The 24,338-nt window shown below is 42.5% G+C and overlaps 1 protein-coding gene across 1 annotated transcript; it reads left to right on the plus strand.

Annotated features, from left to right (window-relative positions):
• Positions 1 to 6,171: 6,171 nt before the first annotated feature.
• On the plus strand, positions 6,172 to 24,136 carry LOC123424887 (protein CHROMATIN REMODELING 5). Its single transcript, XM_045108578.1, has 31 exons — positions 6,172 to 6,618; positions 7,071 to 7,781; positions 7,905 to 7,966; positions 9,848 to 10,276; positions 10,539 to 10,772; positions 10,876 to 10,959; positions 11,477 to 11,536; positions 11,620 to 11,723; positions 11,936 to 11,987; positions 12,070 to 12,133; positions 12,588 to 12,681; positions 12,760 to 12,847; positions 12,929 to 13,063; positions 15,589 to 15,780; positions 15,868 to 15,935; positions 16,459 to 16,552; positions 16,644 to 16,768; positions 16,846 to 16,909; positions 17,694 to 17,903; positions 18,339 to 18,581; positions 18,692 to 18,802; positions 18,885 to 18,974; positions 19,465 to 19,647; positions 19,759 to 19,839; positions 19,917 to 20,156; positions 21,005 to 21,157; positions 21,294 to 21,471; positions 21,587 to 21,768; positions 22,292 to 22,639; positions 22,721 to 22,811; positions 23,263 to 24,136. The coding sequence occupies exons 2-31, from the start codon at positions 7,130 to 7,132 to the stop codon at positions 23,745 to 23,747; spliced, it is 5,196 nt and encodes a 1,731-aa protein (XP_044964513.1). The 5' UTR covers positions 6,172 to 6,618; positions 7,071 to 7,129; the 3' UTR covers positions 23,748 to 24,136.
• Positions 24,137 to 24,338: the final 202 nt, after the last annotated feature.

Below are 24,338 nucleotides of genomic sequence, written 5' to 3' on the forward strand. Positions count from 1 at the left end.
TAATACAACATCACACACAAGCCTTGCAAGCAATGTAACTTAGTGTAAGTTGCGGGATCTTGTATTACGGAACGAGTAAAGAGACTTGCCGGTAAACGAGATTGAAATAGGTATGCGGATACTGACGATCGAATCTCGGGCAAGTAACATACCGAAGGACAAAGGGAATGACATACGGGATTATACGAATCCTTGGCACTGAGGTTCAAACGATAAGATCTTCGTAGAATATGTAGGATCCAATATGGGCATCCAGGTCCCGCTATTGGATATTGACCGAGGAGTCTCTCGGGTCATGTCTACATAGTTCTCGAACCCGCAGGGTCTGCACACTTAAGGTTCGACGTTGTTTTATGCGTATTTGAGTTATATGGTTGGTTACCGAATGTTGTTCGGAGTCCCGGATGAGATCAAGGACGTCACGAGGGTTTCCGGAATGGTCCGGAAACGAAGATTGATATATAGGATGACCTCATTTGATTACCGGAAGGTTTTCGGAGTTACCGGGAATGTACCGGGAATGACGAATGGGTTCCGGGAGTTCACTGGAGGGGGGCAACCCACTCCGGGGAAGCCCATAGGTATTTGTGGGGGTCACACCAGCCCTTAGTGGGCTGGTGGGACAGCCCACCAAATCCTATGCGCCAAGGAAGAAAAATCAAAGGAAGAAAGGAAAAAAAAGGAAGAAGTGGGAATGGGGAAGGACTCCCTCCCACCAAACCAAGTAGGACTCGGTTTGGGGGGGGGGAGAGTCCTCCCCCCTGGCTCGGCCGACCCCTTGGGGTTCCCTTGGACCCCAAGGCAAGGTCCCCCTCCCTCCTCCTATATATATGGGGCTTTTAGGGCAGATTTGAGACGACTTTCTCACGGCTGCCCGACCACATACCTCCATAGTTTTTCCTCTAGATCGTGTTTCCGCGGAGCTTGGGCGGAGCCCTGCTGAGACAAGATCATCACCAACCTCCGGAGCGCCGTCACGCTGCCGGAGAACTCTTCTACCTCTCCGTCTCTCTTGCTGGATCAAGAAGGCCGAGATCATCGTCGAGCCGTACGTGTGCTGAACGCGGAGGTGCCGTCCGTTCCGTACTAGATCGTGGGACTGATCGCGGGATTGTTCGCGGGGCGGATCGAGGGACGTGAGGATGTTCCACTACATCAACCGCGATCTCTAATCGCTTCTGCTGTACGATCTACAAGGGTACGTAGATCACTCATCCCTCTCGTAGATGGACATCACCATGATAGGTTTTCGTGCGCGTAGGAAATTTTTTGTTTCCCATGCGACGTTCCCCAACACTTATCTCCGGTAGACCCTGAGATCGATGCTTCTGCCGGGTACGACTACCCACCCGACGACCAACCCTTTGTCGCAGAGGAACAAGGCAAGCAACCCCCTTGATCATTCCTAGATTGCCTATTCTTTCTCCCTCATGCTTGCATTGTTTTTTTATACTGTTGTAGATAGCTCCTATTCTGATGCATAGTCTGTTTTTGATGAACTTCTATTTTACTCTATCGCACTTTAAGTGTTCAGTATAGGTGGAGCAGTGATCCCCATTGACCCCTTAGTCAAGTTGCCCCGCTTTATCACCAAGTCTCGATCTACTGATAGACGAGCCAAGACCCGTCACATTACTTCACACCCCCTTGTTGTACGACGTTGTAGAGCTACTATTAAGTACCAAGGGTCACACCTCATTACGTACTCCTGATGTTAGCTGTGTAGTGTAGTTAGCCGGCGATGGTTTATCGAGGGTGATTCCTCCTTCGCCACCTCCGATAACGACTCTGTCGTGCAACCCCTGAAGCGTGGACCCTCGAGGGTGATTCCTTCTTGGACAACTTGAAGGTTACATCGTTCGGAATCCATCGAGGGTGATACCTTGGATCCCTCTGATGTTATAACCACACAATTACTTGGCTTTGCTACTGGGAACATGATGATGTGTGTTGCGGGTGGATTCCCGCGTGAATGCGACGAGGCGTGGCTGGGCATTCTTGGCCCTTGCCACACATCCTCGAGATGGGGCGACGGGACCACATATCCTGGATTGTTGATCGCCACCGCAATGTTAGTTAAAATGCTAATGGGATCTGGGTATTTGATATGAGTTGGTCGAGAGACCTTTTCGCACTAACCTTAACGTGGGAGAAGTTATGGGTACTCGACGTCGTGGTATCATCCGAAGCTCTTCAGACGTCAGCAATGGAGCCGCACGCGCTCGAGTGGTCCGTGTAAGCATCGTCTTGTATAAGAGGTGTCAGGACTAACATCGGTCGCCCACGCATCGTGCATGAGCGCAAAGAAGGGTAATGGGCTCATGACCCCTGCACACTTAGGATTTAGACCGACGGGCTGGCCTCTCTGTTGAGCCTAGGTAGGGCTGCGACGTGTCGATTTTCCGAGGCCGGACATGACCCGAAAAAGTGTGTTCGACCAGAGTGTGATCGAGTGTGTTGGGTACTATGGTGCACCCCTGTAGGGATGCAAATTAATTATTCGAATAGTCGTGTCCACGGTTACAGGATGACTTGGAATTATACCATGATCTTATACAACTTCAACTGTTACTTAACTGGAATGTTTGTTCTGATATTGCTTTCTTGCAGGGAGTCGAGGAAGAATCTCTCGGCGTGACCTAAATTAATATTGCTGCAACAATATGACTATTTAATTGTGTTACGTGTTCTACTCTCGTCTATTGCTGCAAGACGCTGAAGATGCCAGTCTTCGATAGGAATAGTCAGTAGCTAGGTATGGATAGGGAGGCATAGAATACATATGATGAGCTACAACAATGGTTGTAGAGCCTAACATAGCTAGGTTAAGAGATAACTGAGCATGCCATGACGTTGTTAAGATTTCATAAAGACCCTTATGGTCTTGTCCTGTAAATGGGCCCTTGTGAGCCTCCAGGATATAAGAATATATGTCCATCTGTAACGGAGATTACATTAGTAGGAATATAGGCGGAAACGACTCGAGATTGAGTCTCTACTATTGGTAAAGTGATCATACTTCTTTCGCCTAAAAGAGAATTTAATTTAGTGGCTCTTTCTAAAAGGCATGAATGCAAATAAAAACATCCCCTGGATAGGCCTCACGGCTCGAAGGTCTTCTTAGTCCCTTCTCTCTATTATCGCAATGCTGCAGTCAGTCCACCTACAACCCCCTTCCCTTTGATACTAATGCATACTTATTATATCTTTGATGTCAGTCTTGCAAGTACTTTGGATGAGTACTCACCATTGCTTTGCTCCCATTTCCCCTTGATACGATTGCTGCAACTAGATGATGGAGCCGAGGAGATGGCGTATCCCGCCGACAATGTCTACTACCCCGACGGTGCCTACTACTACGTGGAGGCCGCTGACGACTAGGAGTAGTTTAGGAGGTTACCACGCAGGAGGCCTTGCCTCGTTCGATCGATGTATCTTTTGTGCTAGCCTTCTCTAAGGCATCTCCTTGTTTTATGTCTGTATTCAGATATTTGTTGCTTCCGTTGACTGTGTGTTTCTCGAGATTTTGTATTCTAGCCATCGAGCCCCCTGGCTTGTAATATGAAGCTTGTATGTTTTTATTTGTGTCTAAAGTTGTGTTGTGATATCTTCCCATGAGTCCTTGAGCTTGGTCGTATGCATTTGCGTGTATGATTAGCGTACGATCAAATCGAGGGCGTCACAATACTGAAAAGACACGATAACACCAAAGAACCGAGTAAGGACAAAAAGAAGCAAAGCCATTAAACCCATGCATTGTATGGTAGATTTGGTACAGTGATGCATGCATAAAGACTTTCCATGAATTGATTATCAAATATTTTGGCAATTCATCAGTTTGGTAGATTTGGCAGGTATGGATGTGCTATGTACGGTTGAGTGTATTATTTTGGCAACTGACTTGTTATGTATGGCTATGCGTGTTTTGGTGAGTGTTAATTTTCAACTAAAAGAGGGAGGAGATCAAGCGATTAAAAGAGGGACGTGGAGGTGAGGAAGGAAGGGGTGGAGGCAAATGTATGACGCCGGACTCCTCTTGAATAGTATAGGCAAATATGTTTTTTTCAGGTCCAACCTATCCCAATATAACCAATATCATTCATACTACATAGGTCTACCACTTTGCAGAAGCCTATCATTTGCGCAACGTCCCTCTCATTTTCTCCCATTTGCTACTCTCGGCACATGGCGCTCGCTAAAGTCGCCTATACATACCCATGTAAAAGTTGATTATCCTCTCAATCTTGTCATGATATCCCAAGTATTCTGCCTCTGCCTCTGATTTTCCTCTCCATAAAACAAGACAACCTACAATCTTCCTTCCCCGATTCTGCTACCCACACATCAATGTGGTACCGAGAAAAAATCTTCACACAAAAATGTAAACCATGCCGCCCAAGCACTCCAATATCTCCCACTCGCTACAACAAAGACATCTTCAAAGAGAGACGTCATCCTCAGGCCCTCCACCCTTTCTTTAGACAACCGAGTCTCCACATTACATGCCATCAATAATGTAGTTTTCTGGATGAACTCACGAACCGCCTCGGGTTCTCCGATCCCGCGATAGTTCCAACATAATGTTCTCATTGGCCTTGGAAACCCTCCTCGTGGGAGGCCGCCTCCTTCGTAAGCTTGTCAGCAATTTTCCCTTCTCCTTCCCTCTGTGTCCTTCCCTTTATTATTGGCTCCTTCCCCGGCGTGCCTTTGACATTGGCATCTTGTATAACTAAATGAGGGCCCTCAATCTGCGGTACTTTGTCCAAAACAATACTTATAGGAACAAGCGACTACTCCAAGAATTAATAGTACCATCTTGGCTCACCAAATGCTTTGTGGCCCCCCTCAGTATAATTTCACTGTCTGATTGGGCATCCCGCACCGAGAACTCTGAGTTATGCGTAATGTTTGTGACTAGGTCAATATCATTGGGTTTCGCACACCTCCTCCTCTCCCCATCCTCCTCGACCACTTGCACTTCGGTGACCTCTCTCACCTCCAACCCCTCCTTGATTGTGCCCCATTGTCAAACCTTCAAACTTCCACATTAGCCACTCACCCCATCCACTTTTACCTGGATCACTTCCCTCATCGGACCATAGGGAACTTCTTGGATTATAGCCCAGACCAAAATTTTGTCTAACTTATATAATTGACATTGTTAAAACATTTATACTATTGAATTACCACAATCGCATTGTGGAATAAACACAAACCGCCATCCATCACCCTCTTCCAATCCCCTAGCATCTAAAGTGAACTATGAAAATGTGTGCACCCATTGTTCTAAACATGATTTGCTCGGCTGGCGACCAGTGATACTCATCGCGTTGAACAACGTGGAGTGGTGAACAGGAGGGTGGTATGGACCTTGGAGATTGCCAACCCCCCGACTTGTTTGATCAAATCATCAAATTCCTCTAGAAAATCTAGGTTCGACTCTTCTTCCCCTCACAAGTTGATGACCTCAAATGTGTCTTCAAGGTTTGGCATGAGTCCCCATGCATGATCCTCCCACTCCTCTTCCTAACGACCCACACTTGGACTTCTTTCTCCTTTACCCGACACCCCCTTCCCCTAATATGTTGCCGATGTCTTCCCTCCATCTCCATATACTTCTTTCCATCGTTCACCCACTTCTACCTCCTTCCGTCTATCCCCTCCGCCGCCACCATCAAGGGGCGATGGTTTTGCCATGCAACACGCCCTGATAACGCCTCTAACCTACAAGACTCCTGTCCGTCGGAAAGAACTCTCGATGAACGTGAGTATTCTGGTGGACATCGACGAAATCGCGAGAGGACGGTATAACCCTAGAAAACCCTAAGGGACAAAAAGTAGGGGAGGACTAGGTGGAAGCCCTACACATCCACGTATGTCTATCTACCCAACAAGGAAATCTCCTCCCAACTCCCTCCGTGCCCATGGGCCATGGCGTAGAAAGGCCATCAACAGTTCGCACGGGGAGCGCCACATTAACACACGCAACCCCACAGGCACGCGCATCCCGCCTCCCCCGCAGGCACTGACACGGCGGTCCACCACTCCTGGGGCCCCATCACCCCTCATACGGGCTACGCGTCTCTGCCCGATTGGCCCCACGCACGGCGGCCATCGGCGAGCCCCAAACACCCCAAACAAAAACGCAAACGCAGCAGAGAGAGGAGAGAAGAGAAGAGAGGAGAGGAGAGAGGAAAAAACTTATCTGCCCCCCTAATCTCCCTTACCCCGGTCTCGTGATAGATAACCACCCCCCTTCTCTCCGCGCCGCCGCCGCCGCCGCCGCGGCGCCCGCGCGACCCCTCGCCGCCCCCGCCCCTCCGGCGATCACCGCAGCCCGCCCCCCGCCTCCGATCCGATTTTCCCCGCGAAAATCACAGGAACACCGCAAAAAATCCCCAGGAATCCGCCGTGTTCCCACTTTTTGAATAAATCGCACGGGTGTTTCCGCTGCCCCGCCCAACCGCCGTGCTCCCCCGCGCGGCCGCCGGCGCCGGCGATCGCATCTGGCAATAACCGTCCCCGTCGGGCCAACCCCGCCTCCTCGCGGCCCGAACCTCCGCGCCCTGCCGGGAAGACCACGGCGCGCGGCCTCCCCCTCGCCCGACGCGGCACGAGGTGCGTCTCCTCGCTGCCCCTCGCGGGTTTTGGAGGGGATTTGTCAAGTTTTTTTTGGTTACAGAGCGTGGGCACGCATCCCGCACACCGGTTCGGGCGCCCCGCGCCCGATCCGCGCCGTGGCCGGCTCGATCTGGCCACCGCCGGCGCCGATCTATCGGGCGGCGCGCGAATCGGTCGGGATTTAGGGTTTCGGAATCCAATTCGAAGCTCGCGCGCTCCACGCTGCTCAGCGCCTTGCTCGCTGCTTCCACTGCTCGATTTCTATTAGAGCTCGGCACACTTGTTTCTTCCCCGCCATAGTTTGGTTCATTTGGTGCTTACACTTACAAAACGACCAACCCCCTAGCAAAAGCTTACTAAAACAATACCATGCTCGTTTAGGGCATTCGACATTTGGCCATGAGCTACCCAAGTGAGGTTCTAAATTAGCTTCATTTGATAAACTGCAGGGAGCGGTAGACTGCTGAAGTGTTCCGAGTTTCTTCATGTTGTGTTGTCATAAATTGTGATGGCATTCTTCAGCAATTCTGGGAGCAGGGCTGATTCGGGAGGGTACAACTTGAATGAGAAGGCTGATGATGAAGGCGCATATGAGTCAGTCAGGGATAGGGACGCCGACTTGAGCTCTGGCCAGTTGAACTTGAATGAGAAGGCTGATGATGCCTACCACAGTGAGGAGGAGCAATACGAAGCTGGCCAGTCAGGTCTGAACCCTTCTGAGATTAAATCAGGGCAGAATGCCCAGAGAGCAGGTGGCCCTTCTGGCTCATGGGGTACAAACTTTTTGAAGGACTGCAGATCCACGGAAGGGGAAGAACCCTCAAATAGTGATAGGGGAATGGAAGACGGGTCTGCGGCTAGCTCACATGATGACATGGATGGTAGTGGAGATGATGATGAGCTAAACAGAGGGCACGGGGATGTGCCCGCTGAGGAAATGCTTTCTGATGACTACTATGAGCAGGACAGGGAGGAGCAGAGTGATTCGTTGAATCGTCGTGGGATGAGCCACCCAAGCTGTTCCACTTCTGGGGTCGCATCAAAATCTGTACCCTCAAGGCAAAAGAAGAAGTCGACAAAGGGCAGTGCTTATGACGACGATGATGATGCATATAATGATGAGAATGACGATGACGACGATGATGAAGATGATGCAGACGGTAATATTTACACCTGTAGCCTTGTGCTCAGCCAAATTTTCTATTGCATTTGAAAACTTCTCCATTTGCAGAAGATGGTCCAGCTCATTGTTGACTCAAAATTTATTTCTTCCTTTTTTGCAGAAGATGATCCAGATGATGTGGATTTTGAGCCAGACAGTGAAACCGACAAGGCTGCTGTTAAGGTCATTTGCCAACTTGAATTTTTATTATCACACGTGTAACTTAAGCAATTTATTGTATTGTCTACACATTATGTTACATGTTATTGTTTAGGTTAGCTGGTGCAGTGGAAGTTTGTTGCCGATGTTTTTTAGAACTACATGACACTGCTGCTAACTTCTAAGTTGTATGGTTCATAATTTATTTTGTGAAGATGAACTGGCTAGCAACTGTTTAATTAGCATGGTGAAAAGAGTGCCCTAGCTGATCCATCTTGCACAAAATCGATTGATTCTTCAAAAGAGGAAATACTTAAAAGTACTCCAAATTATAACCTGAAGATCAATTAAGTAATCTTTGAGAAATTTTGAGACAGAACGACAATCTGCAGAAGTACAGTAAATAGAGTCATGTTTAAACCAGAGTTACCGGATTTGCTGGGAGAGGCCTTGAACTTTCGATCCAGATCCAGATCCAGATCGGGGTTCGATCCAGATCGGAATCGCTGCCCGATTCGCCGAACTATAATCGATCTCGAGTTTCCACCTGATTTGTAGATCTCAAGCGAACCCATTGATTCAGCAGCTATTATGGGCTAGACGCTATGCCAGCTCCTCTGTCGCCAGGGCTGTGCAGGTGACGACGGCGGTGGAGACATGGCTGTCGGCCCGTTGCAGCTCCTTGTGTGCAGAGATGTCTGCAAGCCCTCTCCTCCATCCACCAGAGCACGGGCGGCACGGGAGAGAGCACGGAGGGGGGGGGCATGTATTAAGGTGGAGACGAACTAGCATTATAACAGAGGAAAGATGCGTGCCTGAAGCGAGGTAGAAGAAAGATGTGTGCGTGTGTGGCGGCTGGGGTCATGAGGACTAGGGCGGCTGGACGTGAACCCAGCAGATTAGGTTTCCATTCTCTGGTGGGCCTAATGGGCTGTTCTTTTTATTAGGTATGAATGGGATGTATAATTAGGTATGTGGCCCACCTAGTGCGTGCATCCCCATAAAGAGAAAAAATACAGTAATAGAGGCGGCGAACCATAATCGCCAGGTTCGCGATCCCCTGTTCGATTCGTGAATTATAGAGATGTGTAACCTCCATCGAATCCGATTCGGCAGATGTAGCGAATTCCGAATTCCGAACCGAGCGAATTGCGAATCAGGTTACTATGGTATAAACAAGAACCAAGTATGGCGCAAACGCGTGGAAGCTTGGAAGAAGGATATGCTTTCATCTTTCATACTTTTAAAGAAAGTAATTATAGAGATGTGTACCCTCCATCGAATCCGATTCGGCAGATGTAGCGAATTCCGAATTCCGAACCGAGCGAATTGCGAATCAGGTTACTATGGTATAAACAAGAACCAAGTATGGCGCAAACGCGTGGAAGCTTGGAAGAAGGATATGCTTTTATCTTTCATATTTTTAAAGAAAGTAATAATAAACGACAGTTGCCCGTGCCAGTTGCATTAATGCATTCATTCATAAGCTTCTAACCAAATCATTGAGTTGTTCAATTCAATACATTTCTGTAGTTGAATGTCATGGTTGCAGTTCATGTACTTCGCATTTTCTTGGGTGACATTATGGCTAATAGCACATCATTTTAGCAATGTTCTGGGGCTTATATACCGTGTGTACTGTGAACATACGAGGACACATGCATATTCTTGCTCCTCTAACCATGCTTCTCTTAATCAGTTTATTCTTTAGGTTTATTTGTTAGAAATTTTGAACTCATTCAACAGTTGCGTAGATTTTCTTCTTCTGTAATGCTGTTTTTTTGTGGTTTGTGCTTTTGTGGTCATGACAGCTTTCACACCGTTCTTTTATTGGTATTCCAGTTTAGCTATATGACCTTTTTGTTTGTTATTATTTAAGCTGACCTTGTGGAACTTGAATTTCAGGAGAAGCTTGTGGACAGTGAGAACTCAGGCGAAGAAGAAGAAGATGATGATGAGCTTGGGCTCTCGGATGATGATGATGATTTTATTGATAGCAGGAGGCAATCGAAACGACTTAAGGTCGGAGGGACTAAAACTTCCCAGCGAAAAAAGCTTCCTATGCAGGCTCCACGCAAGCGAGGTGTATCTTTCACAGACGAAGAATATTCTTCAGGAAAAGACTCAGATGCACCCAATAGTCCTGATTTTAGTCATCGATTGAAAAAACCTGTCAGGTTGCATCTGAAAACTGTGGGCCATAATGATGTTTCCTCAAATGTCAATTCCCATAACGAATCCCGAACTTCTGGGAGGAGGAGGACACAGAGAAATATCTCATATGCTGAAAGTGACAGTGACGATAGTGAGGAGAAGTCAACTAAAAAACAAAAGGTTAGAGTTCAGTTTGAATTATGTATCAAATTATTTATGTCACTGAGATGTATGAGATTTAAATTAGATGAAATTCTATTACTAATAGTTGGTGACTATGAAATGCCCTCACGGTTTCAATATCCTTTTTTGTTTTAGTCCTTGCTTAAGGGTTAACCCACTATTAGTTGGCATTAACTATTTATAAATCTATTTTATGTATGCTATGTGCACCTATATAATTTTTTATCTCAGACCACTTACATATTTCCAATATATCTAGCTCTTGAAGGAGGATCAAGATGAAGAAGATGGAGAAACAATTGAAAGGGTCATTTGGTATCAGCCAAAGGGTGTCGCTGAGGATGCACTCAGGAATGGTCAATCGGCTCAACCTACTGTTATGAGCATGCCATCAGATTTTGATCAACAATGGGATGATGTAGAGTTCTACATAAAATGGAAAGGGCAGTCTTACTTACATTGTCAGTGGAAGACATTATCCGAGCTTCGTAGTGTAAGAGCTCACCTGGATATCTTCTGCTTATAAATTCTGCTTGTGTTTTATCTCTTTAACCTGTTCCTTTAGATGTGTGTTCACTTTACCTTCTAAATGACAGGTTAGTGGATTTAAAAAAGTTCTAAATTACATGAAAAGAGTGTCCGAGGAGCAGAGGTACAAGAGGTCACTATCACGCGAAGAGGTAACAAAAATCTTTTGGCTTTTGCACTCTTTGACTTGAAGCCAAGCATGTTAACTGTCAGTTGTACTGCATATCCAGACAATAAATAGTAACCATACATTTATCTTAAGAGTGGAAAAGATATTTTTCAAAAAGTACTTCTCTAACTTCAACCAAGTTTGTAGAGAAAAATATCAACGTCTACAATACCAGAATCCTTATCATTGGATTCGTCATGAAATATATTTTCCTATTTTATTTATTTAAGTATTGTAGATGTTAATATATTTTGCTATAAACTTGGTCAAATGCAGATACATTTTACTTATTGGAAAGGTAACACACCTTATATTTCGGAACAGGAGGAGTAACAATTAATGGATAACATGTCACTGCATTTTTATAAATAACGAGATCTGTATCATGTGGTTCATAAATGATCGAAGTGCTTAATATTTCTAGTCTTAAACAAAATGTTGACTATTTGATATATTTATTCAACAACTCTATGCCTTCTGTTAATTTCTTCATCTATCAGGTTGAGGTGCATGATGTAGGCAAGGAAATGGAGTTGGACCTTATTAAGCAATATAGCCAGGTTTCACATTAATCCCAACTTTAGGCTATTAATATACACTCTTATTTTTGTATTTGTACTCTGTCTTAAGTATCAATCTCCAGGTTGAACGGGTATTTGCTGATAGGGCAACCAAAGTGGATGGGGATGTTGTGGTGCCAGAATATTTAGTCAAATGGCAGGGACTTCCTTACGCAGAATCGACCTGGTAATTTTTATGACTTGATTCTGGGCTGGTCATTTTCATAGCTATGACAATATTTTGCATGTGGATGTTTATTTGCCCTGACCCATTGATTGTAATGTCATGGATATGTTGAAGTGATACGATATCCATATATAAATTGTTTGGCTGACCCTGTACAGCTGTATCAATGCTTTTCTGTTGTATTGTTGCTCACATTATCTGGCACCTTGCAGGGAAAAAGATACAGAAATTGAATTTGCTCAAGAAGCAATAGATGAATACAGGGTAGGCATTCTATGTATCTAATCTGTCGGTATTTCATAGCTACATAAGATTGTATGTTAATAGGGTTTACACTAATCAACAGGCCCGTGAAGTTGCCACTGCAATACTGGGGAAAACAGTTGATTTCCAAAGGAAGAAAAGCAAAGGTAGTTTTTCTATGCATAATCTGTGCTTGCATACTTGATGACTGAACTTGATTTTTTTTTTGGCTTTGAGGACTAGTATCTTACTCGTGGACTGGAACTTTTCTCTTTGTTGGCCTAGAAAGCATAAATACTTTTAGAGATATATGCATTGTAAAATGGCTATTCCTCCTTTGAAGCAGAGAAAACATGAATACTCTGTACCTTACCCACCTTGTTTCCAGTAAATTACCAAATATTTGTAGGTACTGTGTCATGTGACGCAATGAGTGCTATTTATTTAGATTTTGCATTTCTTTTGTGGATTCTGACATCCTGAGCACCATCAGAAATTGACATTGTTGAATTATGTATACTTAGGCGATCCATGGTCTGGTCTTGGGTTATCCGTTTCCTTGCGTTGCTGTATCATCACTATTTTTGAACTTCCATCTAATACTAAGTTTATGTTACTCAGCTAGTTTGAGAAGGCTTGATGATCAACCAGAATGGCTAAAAGGAGGTAAACTGCGTGATTATCAGCTTGAAGGCCTAAACTTTCTCGTTAATGGGTATGTCTAATCTATAGATATGCATAACAAAAGCACCTTGCTTGCAAGTTCATGCTCATTGATTGATTTGTAAAACAGGTGGAGAAATGACACTAATGTTATTCTTGCCGATGAGATGGGTCTGGGAAAAACCATTCAATCTGTTTCCATGCTTGGCTTCCTTCATGTAATTTTTTCACATCATCCTTGTTTTGCATGGTACCAGGATTGTTTTACTGATTAACAATACTTGGTATGTATCTTGTAGAATGCTCAAGAAATTAATGGACCATTTCTTGTCGTTGTGCCGCTCTCAACATTGTCAAATTGGGCAAAAGAATTTCGGAAGTGGCTACCTGACATGAATGTTGTAATTTATGTCGGAAATCGTGCTAGCAGAGAGGTAAAGCTCAGTAAATTTCTTACATGTCTTGCTTCTTTTGTGGTTTGTATGCAACTAAATGCTGTTTTCATATTTTGGCAACCCTTTTTTATTTATGACACCTAATGTTTCTAATTGTTAAATGTAAATACTATCACTTACTAACAATTCATGTAATTATTTAAGTTGTTGCTGGTTACAAAACATAATGGTTGTCCTTTGAACTCCTATATTATGTAAACTTGACAGGAGCTTACTGTTATTTGTTTGAGCAAGCTTTTCTTGCATTGTGTTGCTGGTCATGTACTTTGTCAGTTGTTCCACTTTGAAGGTACCGAGCTTTGCTATTCTGCTAGTTTGCCATCCGAGATGGGCTCACTGTGATTGTGGTGCACACTTTATTTTAGACAGTATCTTCATACAACCTTTGTTCTTCTTTATCCACAAATCCCAAGCAGTGGTCAGCGCTTCTTTTGATTAGTAGCTGCACATAAATATTTGTAACGAGCACAGTTTGTTAAATATCTTGGGTGTTATATAAATCACTAAATGGACAACAGCAGGGATCTACAGGTTGTCGCTGAGCATAGTTCAAATATTTTAAATACCAAGAACACATGCTCATCAATCCTATCTTCTTTGTAAACGATTAATTTAGCTTACGTCACTCCATGCACATAAGTAAATGATCAGGTAGTCTGGGGCTCGATCTGCTGATTTAGGCAGAATCACAGCAGCAAAGGGGCATCTACTACCTAGATTTCTACCTAGACCATTTTTTTTTTACAATTTCATTGTCAAGTCGCAAAATACTTGGTGATTTGGACACTATGGTAAAAATCAGTTGTACTCAATATTGAGTGTAGCACAAGGTCTTAATTTTCTTCCAGGCTTTAGAAACTAGCAAAGAGAAAGGAATAAGAAAGTAAAAATGATCAGTGTTCACAGCAAAAATATAATTAGTTATGACATGTCCTTGGATTATTATTTTTAGGGAACCAACACTTCCTTAAATCATGGTTTTTGTAGGGAGGACCCAAAAATCTATAATGTCTCTAATTATTCAAAATCACGGTTTTCGCGCCTTGATTACTATTAGGATCCTAAAATGGGATATTGGAGCTATCACTAGCTTTTTAGAACCTACTGAAACTTATATTTTGAGACTTCTGCAGAAGATGACTATACCCTGTTACTACCCGAGCTTCATGAATGGTATAATTCATCTTTGTTGCGGTATATGAGGGTGTTTGGTTGGGCTTTCTACCAGCTTTCCCAGCTTTGAAGCCGGCAGCCCAACCAAACAGCCAGCTTTCCTAAGAATTTTGACCGCAGCTGTAGATTTTTTACATGCGAACGGAGAAGCTGGTCCCGAGCAGCTTCGACAGCTTTCCCCCGTGGTGGATCGATCCCACGCCCATCCTGTATTTACAGAAAAACTGCCCCTCCCATATAAACGTGCAAATCCCTTGTTCCCCAGCCATTATCCCCCACAGCAGACAGGGGATGGAGCAAGGGCGGCGCTAGGGTTTCTCGCGGCCAGCCGCCGGAGACCGCGCCCGCCGGCGCCCGCCCTCCCTCGCCCGTGCTCCTCGCATCGCTTGTCACCAGAGACGGCCGGCCCTCGCCCGTGTTCGCCTCGCTCGCCGCCGGAGACGGACGGCGCTCGCCCGTGTTGCCTCGCTCGCCACCGGAGAGGGCCGGCCCTCGCGTTGCCTGCCGCAGGAGACCGCCGCCCTCGCGTCGCTCGCCTGCTCCCAACGCACGTCCACCTCCTGGCCTTCTCAGGATCTGCAGGATTTGCCCAATGTAGCTCTCTGTTCTTCTTTTTTCTTTCCTGTACATGAACTGTGTATGAAAAATAGATGCATATATGGTTGTGTGTGATTCCATTGCCACAAAACTACATGCCTTCGTTTTTGATTCTATTAGCAGAAAATACATGTATCAACTAATGTTATATATGAACAATGTTAGCAATTATCACATTTTAATTACCTCCAAAATACATGCATCAACTAAAAATTAGTGAAACATGTCAACAAATAGATTATTACCATAATATCAGTACATATACACCGTCTCAGCATCTCAGGGGTATTCCAGACATTTACTCGAAAGCCACAGCTCAGACAGCTAGTTTACGAAACGACAACACTGCTCACAGCAGCTTTCCTGACACAGCAGTTTTCCCACAGCCCACAGCTCACAGCAGCTTCTCCACAGCCCACAGCCCAACCAAACACCCTCTATATCATGGGATGAATTCGTCTGCTAATCATGGATCTTGATCAGAGCTCTGCATAATTTAGTGACCGTTGCACATCATGTTTTGCCTCTATGTTTATATATATCTGCCAGGTTGTTTATATATATCTGCTCATTTGGTTCCTGCTTTTCTTCCTATTTTCTGGACTTTCCATTCAAATGTCAATTATCAATATATATTGCTGTATTGAAGGGCATGTTCTTAGTTCCACACTTCCTAATGAGTTGTGTTCACCTTGCTTTTGCGCTTGACATTCTTCCTAATCCATTTGTGGCAGATGTGTCAGCAGCATGAGTTCTTTACAAATAAGAAGGGTGGACGGCATGTAAAATTCCATACTTTGATAACTACTTATGAGGTGATACTTAAGGACAAAGCCGTCCTTTCAAAAATCAAATGGAGTTATCTTATGGTTGATGAAGCCCACCGTTTGAAGAATTCTGAAGCATCACTGTATATTGCTCTTTTGGTACGGACATTCTCTTGAACTAATCATAACAGCCTATGTATTGGGTAATTACCGCAAAAAGATAAAACTGTGTTTATTCTCTCTCAGGAGTTCAGCACCAAAAATAAGCTGCTAATAACTGGGACCCCTTTGCAGAACAGTGTTGAAGAGCTTTGGTATGTCCTTTTCTTATGCAGATTTGAGCTAGGCATTTTTTTACTATATGTTTTCCATTGTTGCTAGGTACTCGTAATTTGAAACTGCAAATGCGAGTGTGTAATTCAGAAGTGAAGTGGGTTGCTTTAACTACCCTTTTCCTCTCTCTGCAGCCACTTGAAAAATTGTTAACTTTTTCGAGAAGAAACATTGATGTTTGACGTAACATAAAATGCACAGTTGTAAAGTTTGGGATAAAAATGTGACCATGCATCCAGCACAAAAAAACTGATTCAGCCTGCTTGGTGAATAATATGATTTTTCAGGTGCAGAATATGTCTTGTTTTGGTGCAAGACACATGTTACTTTTTCACCAAATTTGAACGTGCATGTCATATCATGACTAGCCATGTTTTTTTATTTAGAAAATCAACTTCTTGAAGTGGATGAAAAAGAGAGAAAACATAGCTTGCGCACAACCATGTGGGCAAAATTCTGGTTCCAAGTATGCTCATTATTTTCTCCTCTTTTTGTTGTTTGCAGGGCACTACTTCATTTCCTTGATCCAGTCAAATTTAACAGCAAGGATACTTTTGTTGAGAGATACAAAAATTTGAGTTCGTTTAATGAAACTGAGGTATTAATTTGTGAACGATGGATTCGTATTGACCTGGATTGTGTTCACAATTGCCCAACACTATTTGATGACCATTAACTCTCTTTTTTAGCTTGCAAATCTTCACATGGAATTGAGGCCCCATATTTTAAGGCGAGTTATTAAAGATGTCGAGAAGTCTTTACCTCCAAAAATTGAGCGAATTCTTCGTATCGAAATGTCTCCTCTACAGAAACAGTATGTTCTTGTATTAACGTAAGTTCAATAATACATTTCATTCCTCCTTGAAATTAACCTTTTTATTTTTTTGCTAGATATTACAAGTGGATTCTAGAGCGGAATTTTCAGAATCTGAATAAAGGAGTTCGCGGGAATCAGGTATTAATTCATCTTGAGTGTGAATTTTATATCAGCTGGTATCAGCAATTCGTTTTTCTGTCAGTTTGTGCTGTTAAAGTGTTAAAACAGACGGGTTTGTTTCAATATATTTTGTGAAGAACCGCCACTTCTTCCCAGAACTGTTTGCATAGGTTGCTCATTATGTTAGTCTTACATGTAGGTTGGCCAATGTTGAAGATCCTGTATCTGCGAAATGAGAAATATTTGATAGATAGTGGCTCTGTTTAGGGGTCTTGGACCATTGTTTCTTGAGCAATGCTGTAATGCTGGATTATTATGAGAACCACATCTTGGTAGGGTGGTTGTTTATATATTTAAAATTTAGCAAATAATAGACCTTTAAAAAATCCGCTGCAATATCAAAAGGAAAGCTTGACCCCACTGTGCATTATATTGCCCCTCTTATAGACAGAACTTAACTCAATTAGTGTTTTATTTTATGCTGTGGAATTACTGAGCACCAAGTGTCTATCATCAGGCGTCACGGTGTCGGCCAAAGAGGGGCAATCTATGAATATCAGCCTCTTGTTATCTAGCAATCTATGTTGTTGTGTGTTTTTTAAGAGGCATTTTTTCTTATTCAGCATATTTGCAAAACATAATCCTTTTTAGATAGCTCTAGTTGCTTGGATATCGTGTACTGTTATTTTTTATTTTTTTTCTGTTCATCATTTGTTCTGTAAACAATTGCTCTTTTTGTTCAGCATATTTGAGTTGCTATTTATATTGATTTATGTGGCTGGCTGGATTATGTTATATGCAGGTCTCACTTTTGAATGTTGTCGTTGAGTTAAAGAAGTGTTGCAACCATCCATTCTTGTTTGAAAGTGCTGATCATGGTTATGGTGGAGATAGCATTGGTGATCGCAATAAAGTTGAACGCATTGTTATGAGTAGTGGGAAGTTGGTTTTGTTGGACAAGCTACTGTTGAGACTGCGGGAGACTAACCACCGTGTGCTTATATTCTCCCAGGTTTGCATTTATTATTTGCTTAATGATGTAATTTTTCAGTCTTAGTTACCAGAGCTATTATTAGTTTTGGATATATTATTCTACTCCCTCCGTTCCTAAATATAAGTCTTTTTAGAGATTTCACTAGGAGACTACATACGGAGCAAAATGAGTGAATCTACACTCTAAAATATGTCTATATACATCCGTATGTAGTCTTTTAATGGAACATCTGAAAAGACTTATATTTAGGAACGGAGGGAGTAGTATATATCTGTACTGATAAAACCACCAATTCTTCTATTAGCTATGTAATCCAACTGAGGAAAATAACCAACTTACAGATGTGAGTTGGATTAGTTGGCAGTGGACAGAACGTATTGTGTTCTTATAGTGCGAACATCATTATATTGGACAATACATGTATAAATGATTTCTGTTTTTTCATCTTTCCAGATGGTGAGGATGCTGGACATCCTTTCTGAGTACCTATCCCTTCGAGGCTTCCAGTTTCAGAGGCTTGATGGCAGTACAAGAGCGGATCTTCGTCACCAGGCCATGGAACATTTTAATGCTCCTGGAAGCGATGATTTTTGTTTCCTTCTGTCTACACGTGCTGGTGGACTTGGGATTAATCTTGCAACAGCGGATACGGTGATAATTTTTGATTCAGATTGGAATCCTCAAAATGATCTACAGGTCCTCTTATCTATCTGTGTGATTATGATGTTATACAGATGTTTAATAATTGTTAAACCACATTTCCTTATCTTCTCTCTGTTTTTCTGTGCATCCTGATGTGATGCTAGGCAATGAGTAGGGCACATAGGATTGGGCAACAAGATACTGTCAACATCTATCGATTTGTCACTTGCAAAAGTGTTGAAGAGGATATATTGGAGCGGGCAAAGAAAAAAATGGTTCGAAAAACGAATGTCTTCATATAGCGTTTAAATGAAAATACATGAGATGTGTTTAACTTATTTTACTTATTTATTTCAGGTTCTTGATCACTTGGTGATTCAGAAGCTGAATGCTGAGGGCAGACTCGAGAAGAAAGAAACCAAAAAGGGTGGCTCCATGTTTGATAAGGTAGTATTTTGCCTAAGCTGTCTTATTTTTGTGGGTTAGTTCGGATGACGACTTGTCTAGTATATGTTGGTGTAGAAATTCTCTTAGTTACTTGTTAACAAGATATATATGTCTTAATGTTTTACTTGCACTTGCATTGTTGTTTTTGTTGCGATATACTCTCTCCGTCCGGAAATACTTGTCATAGGAATGGATGTATCTAGATGTATTTCAGTCCTAGATACATCCATTTTTATCAATTTGTGCAACAAGTAATCCCGAACGGAGGGAGTAGCTTGTAGCCTTAGTGCAGGTTCTTTGACTTCCATTGTAGCATGCCTTTGGCTTCTGTCCTAGTGGACACATTCCCTAGAAAATATATAAAATGGATATACGATCTGCAAAGTTCATATCATTTGGCGAAATATTTTACCTCGAAATGTTGAGTTTCTTACTATTTGGAGTATTTCTTTCTCCTTGCGCTAGTGATGAAATTCATATCATTTGGCAGAATGAGCTTTCGGCCATACTGAGGTTTGGGGCAGAGGAGTTGTTCAAAGAAGAGAAGACTGATGAAGAGACCAAGAGGAAGCTTGAAAGCATGGACATTGATGAAATTCTTGAGAGAGCTGAGAAAGTTGAAACGAAGGCTGCTGAAGGGGAAGAAGGAAATGAGCTTCTTAGTGCTTTCAAGGCATGTGACAGCGCACAACCATAAAACTGATGTAGAGCACATAAATTATTGTGCATTAATGTTTCTTAGTATTTTGGATATGTTATTAATTGTTCTAAGTATTTTGGTTAGGTTGCTAATTTTTCCAGCGGTGAGGATGATGCCTCATTCTGGAGTAGACTAATACAACCAGATCCTGAAGATATGGGTCAGGTATTTATTTGGACATCTGATTCAGTTATTGCTTGCCATCAACTTAATCAGAAAGTAACAGAATATGTGTTCTGCAGGAAACTTTAGCACCTCGTGCTGCACGGAATAAAAAGAGCTATGTTGAAGATCACCAACTTGACAAAAATAGCAGCAGGAAAAGGCGAGCGGTTGACGCACAAGAAAAGCCAAGAAGGCGTTCCAGCAGAACAGTCGACACAATCGTTTCGTTACCATTTATTGATGGAGCAGTTGCTCAAGTACGGAACTGGTCATTTGGAAATATGCCTAAGAAGGATGCCTCCCGCTTTGTTCGAGCGGTAATCTGCGCCCATTACCAGCATATTTGATTCTTCTGCTTCTCTGACTGGTTATATTTGCACATATCCTGAAGTATGCATTATATATCTTAGTTCCACGGTTATTATAACAATATGACCATGAGATCTGTAACATTATAGATTCTCATCTTGTTTTATTAGAGATGATCTGCAACTAGATAATTTTAGTTATTAACGTGCCAGTGTGCGACCATCAAAGTATATTTGCCTCTGTTTTTTTCCTGCTACCTTGGTCTTTTAACTCCTACTTAGTTACTTACTATAAATGGAATGGTCATAATATAGTTATTGCATTTATTACGCTGTAAATGTCTTCTGGTGAGAACGGTCTTGTGTGTGTGTGTGTGTGTGTGTCCCTCCTTTCTGGAGGTTGTACCCCCGATGTCTTCTTCCTGTTCAATGCAATGAAACGCAAATTCTTTTGCGTTTTCTCGAAAAAAAACGCTGTAAATGTGAACTATGGGTTAATGTTTTTTTTAATAGAATTACATGGTCACTGCAAGTTTTGGTACCAGTACTATGTTTTGTATGCTCAGTTTTTCTGAAATTTCTATGACAATTTGCATGCAAAATTTGTACTCCCTCCGTTCCAAAATATAAGTCTTTTTAGAGTTTTCACTAGGGAACTATATACGAATGTATATAGACGTATTTTAGAGTATAGATTCATTCATTTTACTTCGTATGTGGTCTCCTTGTGAAATCTCTAAAAAGACTTGTATTTAGGAACGGAGGGAGTAGATTGCGTTTTATTGTTTCTGGAGCTATATATGTGTTTGGCGTATTTTCTCCAGCCTCATCTATCTAATTCTCATGGTGAACTTTAGGTTAAAAAGTTTGGAAATCCAAGCCAAATTGGCTTAATTGTGGATGATGTTGGTGGTGCAATAGCAAAGGCTCCATGTGAAGCACAAATTGAGCTGTATGATTTGCTCATTGATGGCTGTCAGGAAGCTGTGAAAGAGAACACAGACATCAAGGTATATTTCATTGTGATGCCCCTTACAGAAAATGGTCCGCCCTAGATCCATATTACTAGTCGCTCAAAGGGACTAGTCGTTTCCTTGTGCATTATCTTCCTTTCCTGAGTTCAGTTCATTTGTACTTCAAATGTAGGGCACAGTGTTGGATTTTTTTGGTGTACCAGTGAAGGCCTATGAGTTGTTGGCTCGTGTTGAAGAGCTTCATTGCTTGGCAAAGCGCATCGCACGTTACAAAGATCCAGTTAGACAATACCGGATCCAATCACCTTACAAAAAGCCACAGTGGTCAGCAAGCTGTGGATGGATTGAAAGTAATTGCTGTTTGACTTGGCTTCTGTAAAAATGTTTGAGAATATAAGCTGTTTGACTTAGCTTTTGTGAAAATGTTTGAGAATGTAAGCTCATAAATCTTTTTTATATCTTTAGCTGATGATGCAAGATTGCTGCTTGGAATTCACTGGCATGGTTATGGAAACTGGGAGAAGATACGGTTGGATCCAAAGCTTGGTCTGACAACAAAAATTGCACCAGCAACACTTGGTGAGAGAGAAACATTTTTACCACGGGCGCCAAATTTGGATAATCGTGCTAGTGCTCTCCTGCAAAAGGTACTTTCCCTAACCTTTCATCCTCTTCCTTGTGTGTGCTTGTGCGTTTGTATGCTGTTTATGTGCAAGTGCCTCTTACGTTGCATATTCGGTCTGTAAAGCGCACATCTGCATTTTCTAGAGCTAATATAAAATCAGATGGTTGAGGTTATCTATTTTGCTCATGTTTGGATGTCGAGTCAGATGTGATTAATTAATTAGTGATGTTTAGCTAGCATCTGAAGCTCTCTATGCCCTGACTATCCGTAGTTTTAAAGTTTTCTGGTTCCACCAAGATTAGTGATACCATTCTGCTCACAATATCGCTGTACACATACTTACTGATATAATTTTTTTTCAAGCAACTCGTGAGTTTTTTTGCTTCATTATCAGTTGTCCTTATTGACAGCTAAATATATTTGAAAAATATAGATCAATGATTGATTTGAATTTTGTATCAATTTTTATATGCAATAGTTTTATCTTTTGCATGTGTCCAGCTTTGATAGTTTAATCCATTGGCAAGAAAATTCTGCTTTTCTAGGAATATGCCAATCTGAGTGGAAAGAGCTCAAAAGCCAAAGGAGGAGCTAGCCAAAAAGTCAATAATGAAAATGGTAGTGCTCGATCTTTTAAAGGCCGACAAAAAGATGCAAAACCACAAGAGGATATTAAGTCAAACAAAGATGACATTAGGAAACGCAAGGTGGTGGAAGAAGCTGAAGCAAGAGAAGAGGGTGAAATTTCAGAGTCTGAAGAACAGATTAAATATCGTTTGGAAAAGGAAGGAAAGTGGCTGGAATGGTGCTCTGAAGCTTTGGATGAAGAGCAGGACATATTGAAACGACTGGATAGGCTACAGAATACAAGTGTAAATCTTCCGAAGGAAAAGGTTTCTGCTTTATATTATGATATTGGCAATCTATTCTTAAAATGTTCTACTGCCACTCTAACCTTATAAGCACATGTGCAGGTTCTTTCAAGAATTCGCCGGTACCTCCAGATAATCGGTGAAAAGATTGGAAAAGTCGTTGCCCAACATGTAGAATCGTACAAGCAGTCCCGTAAGTGTTGGTAGCTCCTACCTTTTTGTAGGAACAATATGTGATGAATAATTTGACTGTTTTTTGTTGAGAAAACGCAATGGACCTTTGTGTTTCATTGCATTGAAAAGATAGGGGTACAGTTACAATCCTCCTAGGGGTCTGAGTTTTACAAAACCAATAGTTAGTAACCCATATTGCCGTAAACACTCTCGTTCCTGTGCTTAGAGACATTCTAGAACCATTCATATTCATGAAATAATTTGATTTTTTCATGAACATTCTAGAGACATTCTTTCATGAACATCTATATATTCCCTCGTTTGACTCTTCTCGGAAAAGGTTCTCGTTCCCAAGAATCTGGATCTGCCTCCTGGCATTGATAGCGATTGATTGAATTCCTACTCTGATTTTGTGGGAACTTCTATATTCTGTCAAAAGATACCGATCTAAATAATTGCATTGTTTGCAGGTATGACCACAAGATTATGGAATTATGTGGCAACCTTTTCAAATATGTCTGGGGAGCAATTGCGCGATCTCTATTTAAAACTTAGTCAGGACCAAATGGAAGCTGGAGCCGGCCCCTCACATGGGGGCAATTTTGCACCCGCTCCTCCTAACAGAGGTTCTTCAAATCAGCCTCATCCTCCTAGAAACCAAAGGCCAACAAGGTCTTTCCAGCACACTCCAGAGCCTCTTAATAATGGTGAAAACACTGGGAATTCGGAAGCCTGGAAGCGTCGGAGGAGAGCTGATCAGGATAATCAGTTTGACAACCAACCTATTTATCCACCTCCTCCAATTATGGCAAATGGTAACAGGTCGCAGGAATCTAGCAGTTCTGCTGGTATTCTTGGTTGGGGTCCAGTTGAAATGAGACGATATGGCAATGACAGACCTAAGAGAGGTGTTCATCCCAGTCGTTTTCCTGCCGGGCATGGGCCTTTGCTTTAGCTGAAGTAGTCAGCTTTGTCAATTCCTAGGAGTCTTCAGCTTCTATATGCAGGTAGAAGTGGAGAATTGGAATTCTTTTTAGGCAAGACAAAATAATAAGCTGTCAATATCTTGTCTGGATCACAGCTTGGAGTCTGTGCCTCTGAAGAAACAGCAGATGTGAACAGAAGATTCCTGACACTGAAACAAATATATGGGTCTTGTAAACCGCCAAGAGGAAGAGTCTCAGAAAATTTTGTCGGTCCAGTTTTGTGGTCTAATAGAAGAAAATTTCCGTTGGGGTCTTTAAGAAGGTTCATCTCAAACAAATGATCTATAGTTCAGCCTCAATACATGTACGGTCTTTTACAGTGCATTTATATATAATGAAAATTTGGTTTAGTTGGACACTTTCCTCTCTCTCGTGCCCACATGTCCAGATATTTCTGCAAATATGATTTTGTTGATGTAACAAATCAACTGTCCCGAAAGAACTGGCCATGTGCTGGGGTGCATGGAAGTTAGCTATCCATGTGCCGGAACCATGAGTTGGGTTTTTAGATCTTATGGATTTCAACTCTAGCTGTCATGCCCAGTACACAGTAACTGCAT

Source organism: Hordeum vulgare, chromosome 2H (assembly GCF_904849725.1).
Source record: "Hordeum vulgare subsp. vulgare chromosome 2H, MorexV3_pseudomolecules_assembly, whole genome shotgun sequence".
Taxonomy (NCBI): Eukaryota; Viridiplantae; Streptophyta; class Magnoliopsida; order Poales; family Poaceae; genus Hordeum; species Hordeum vulgare.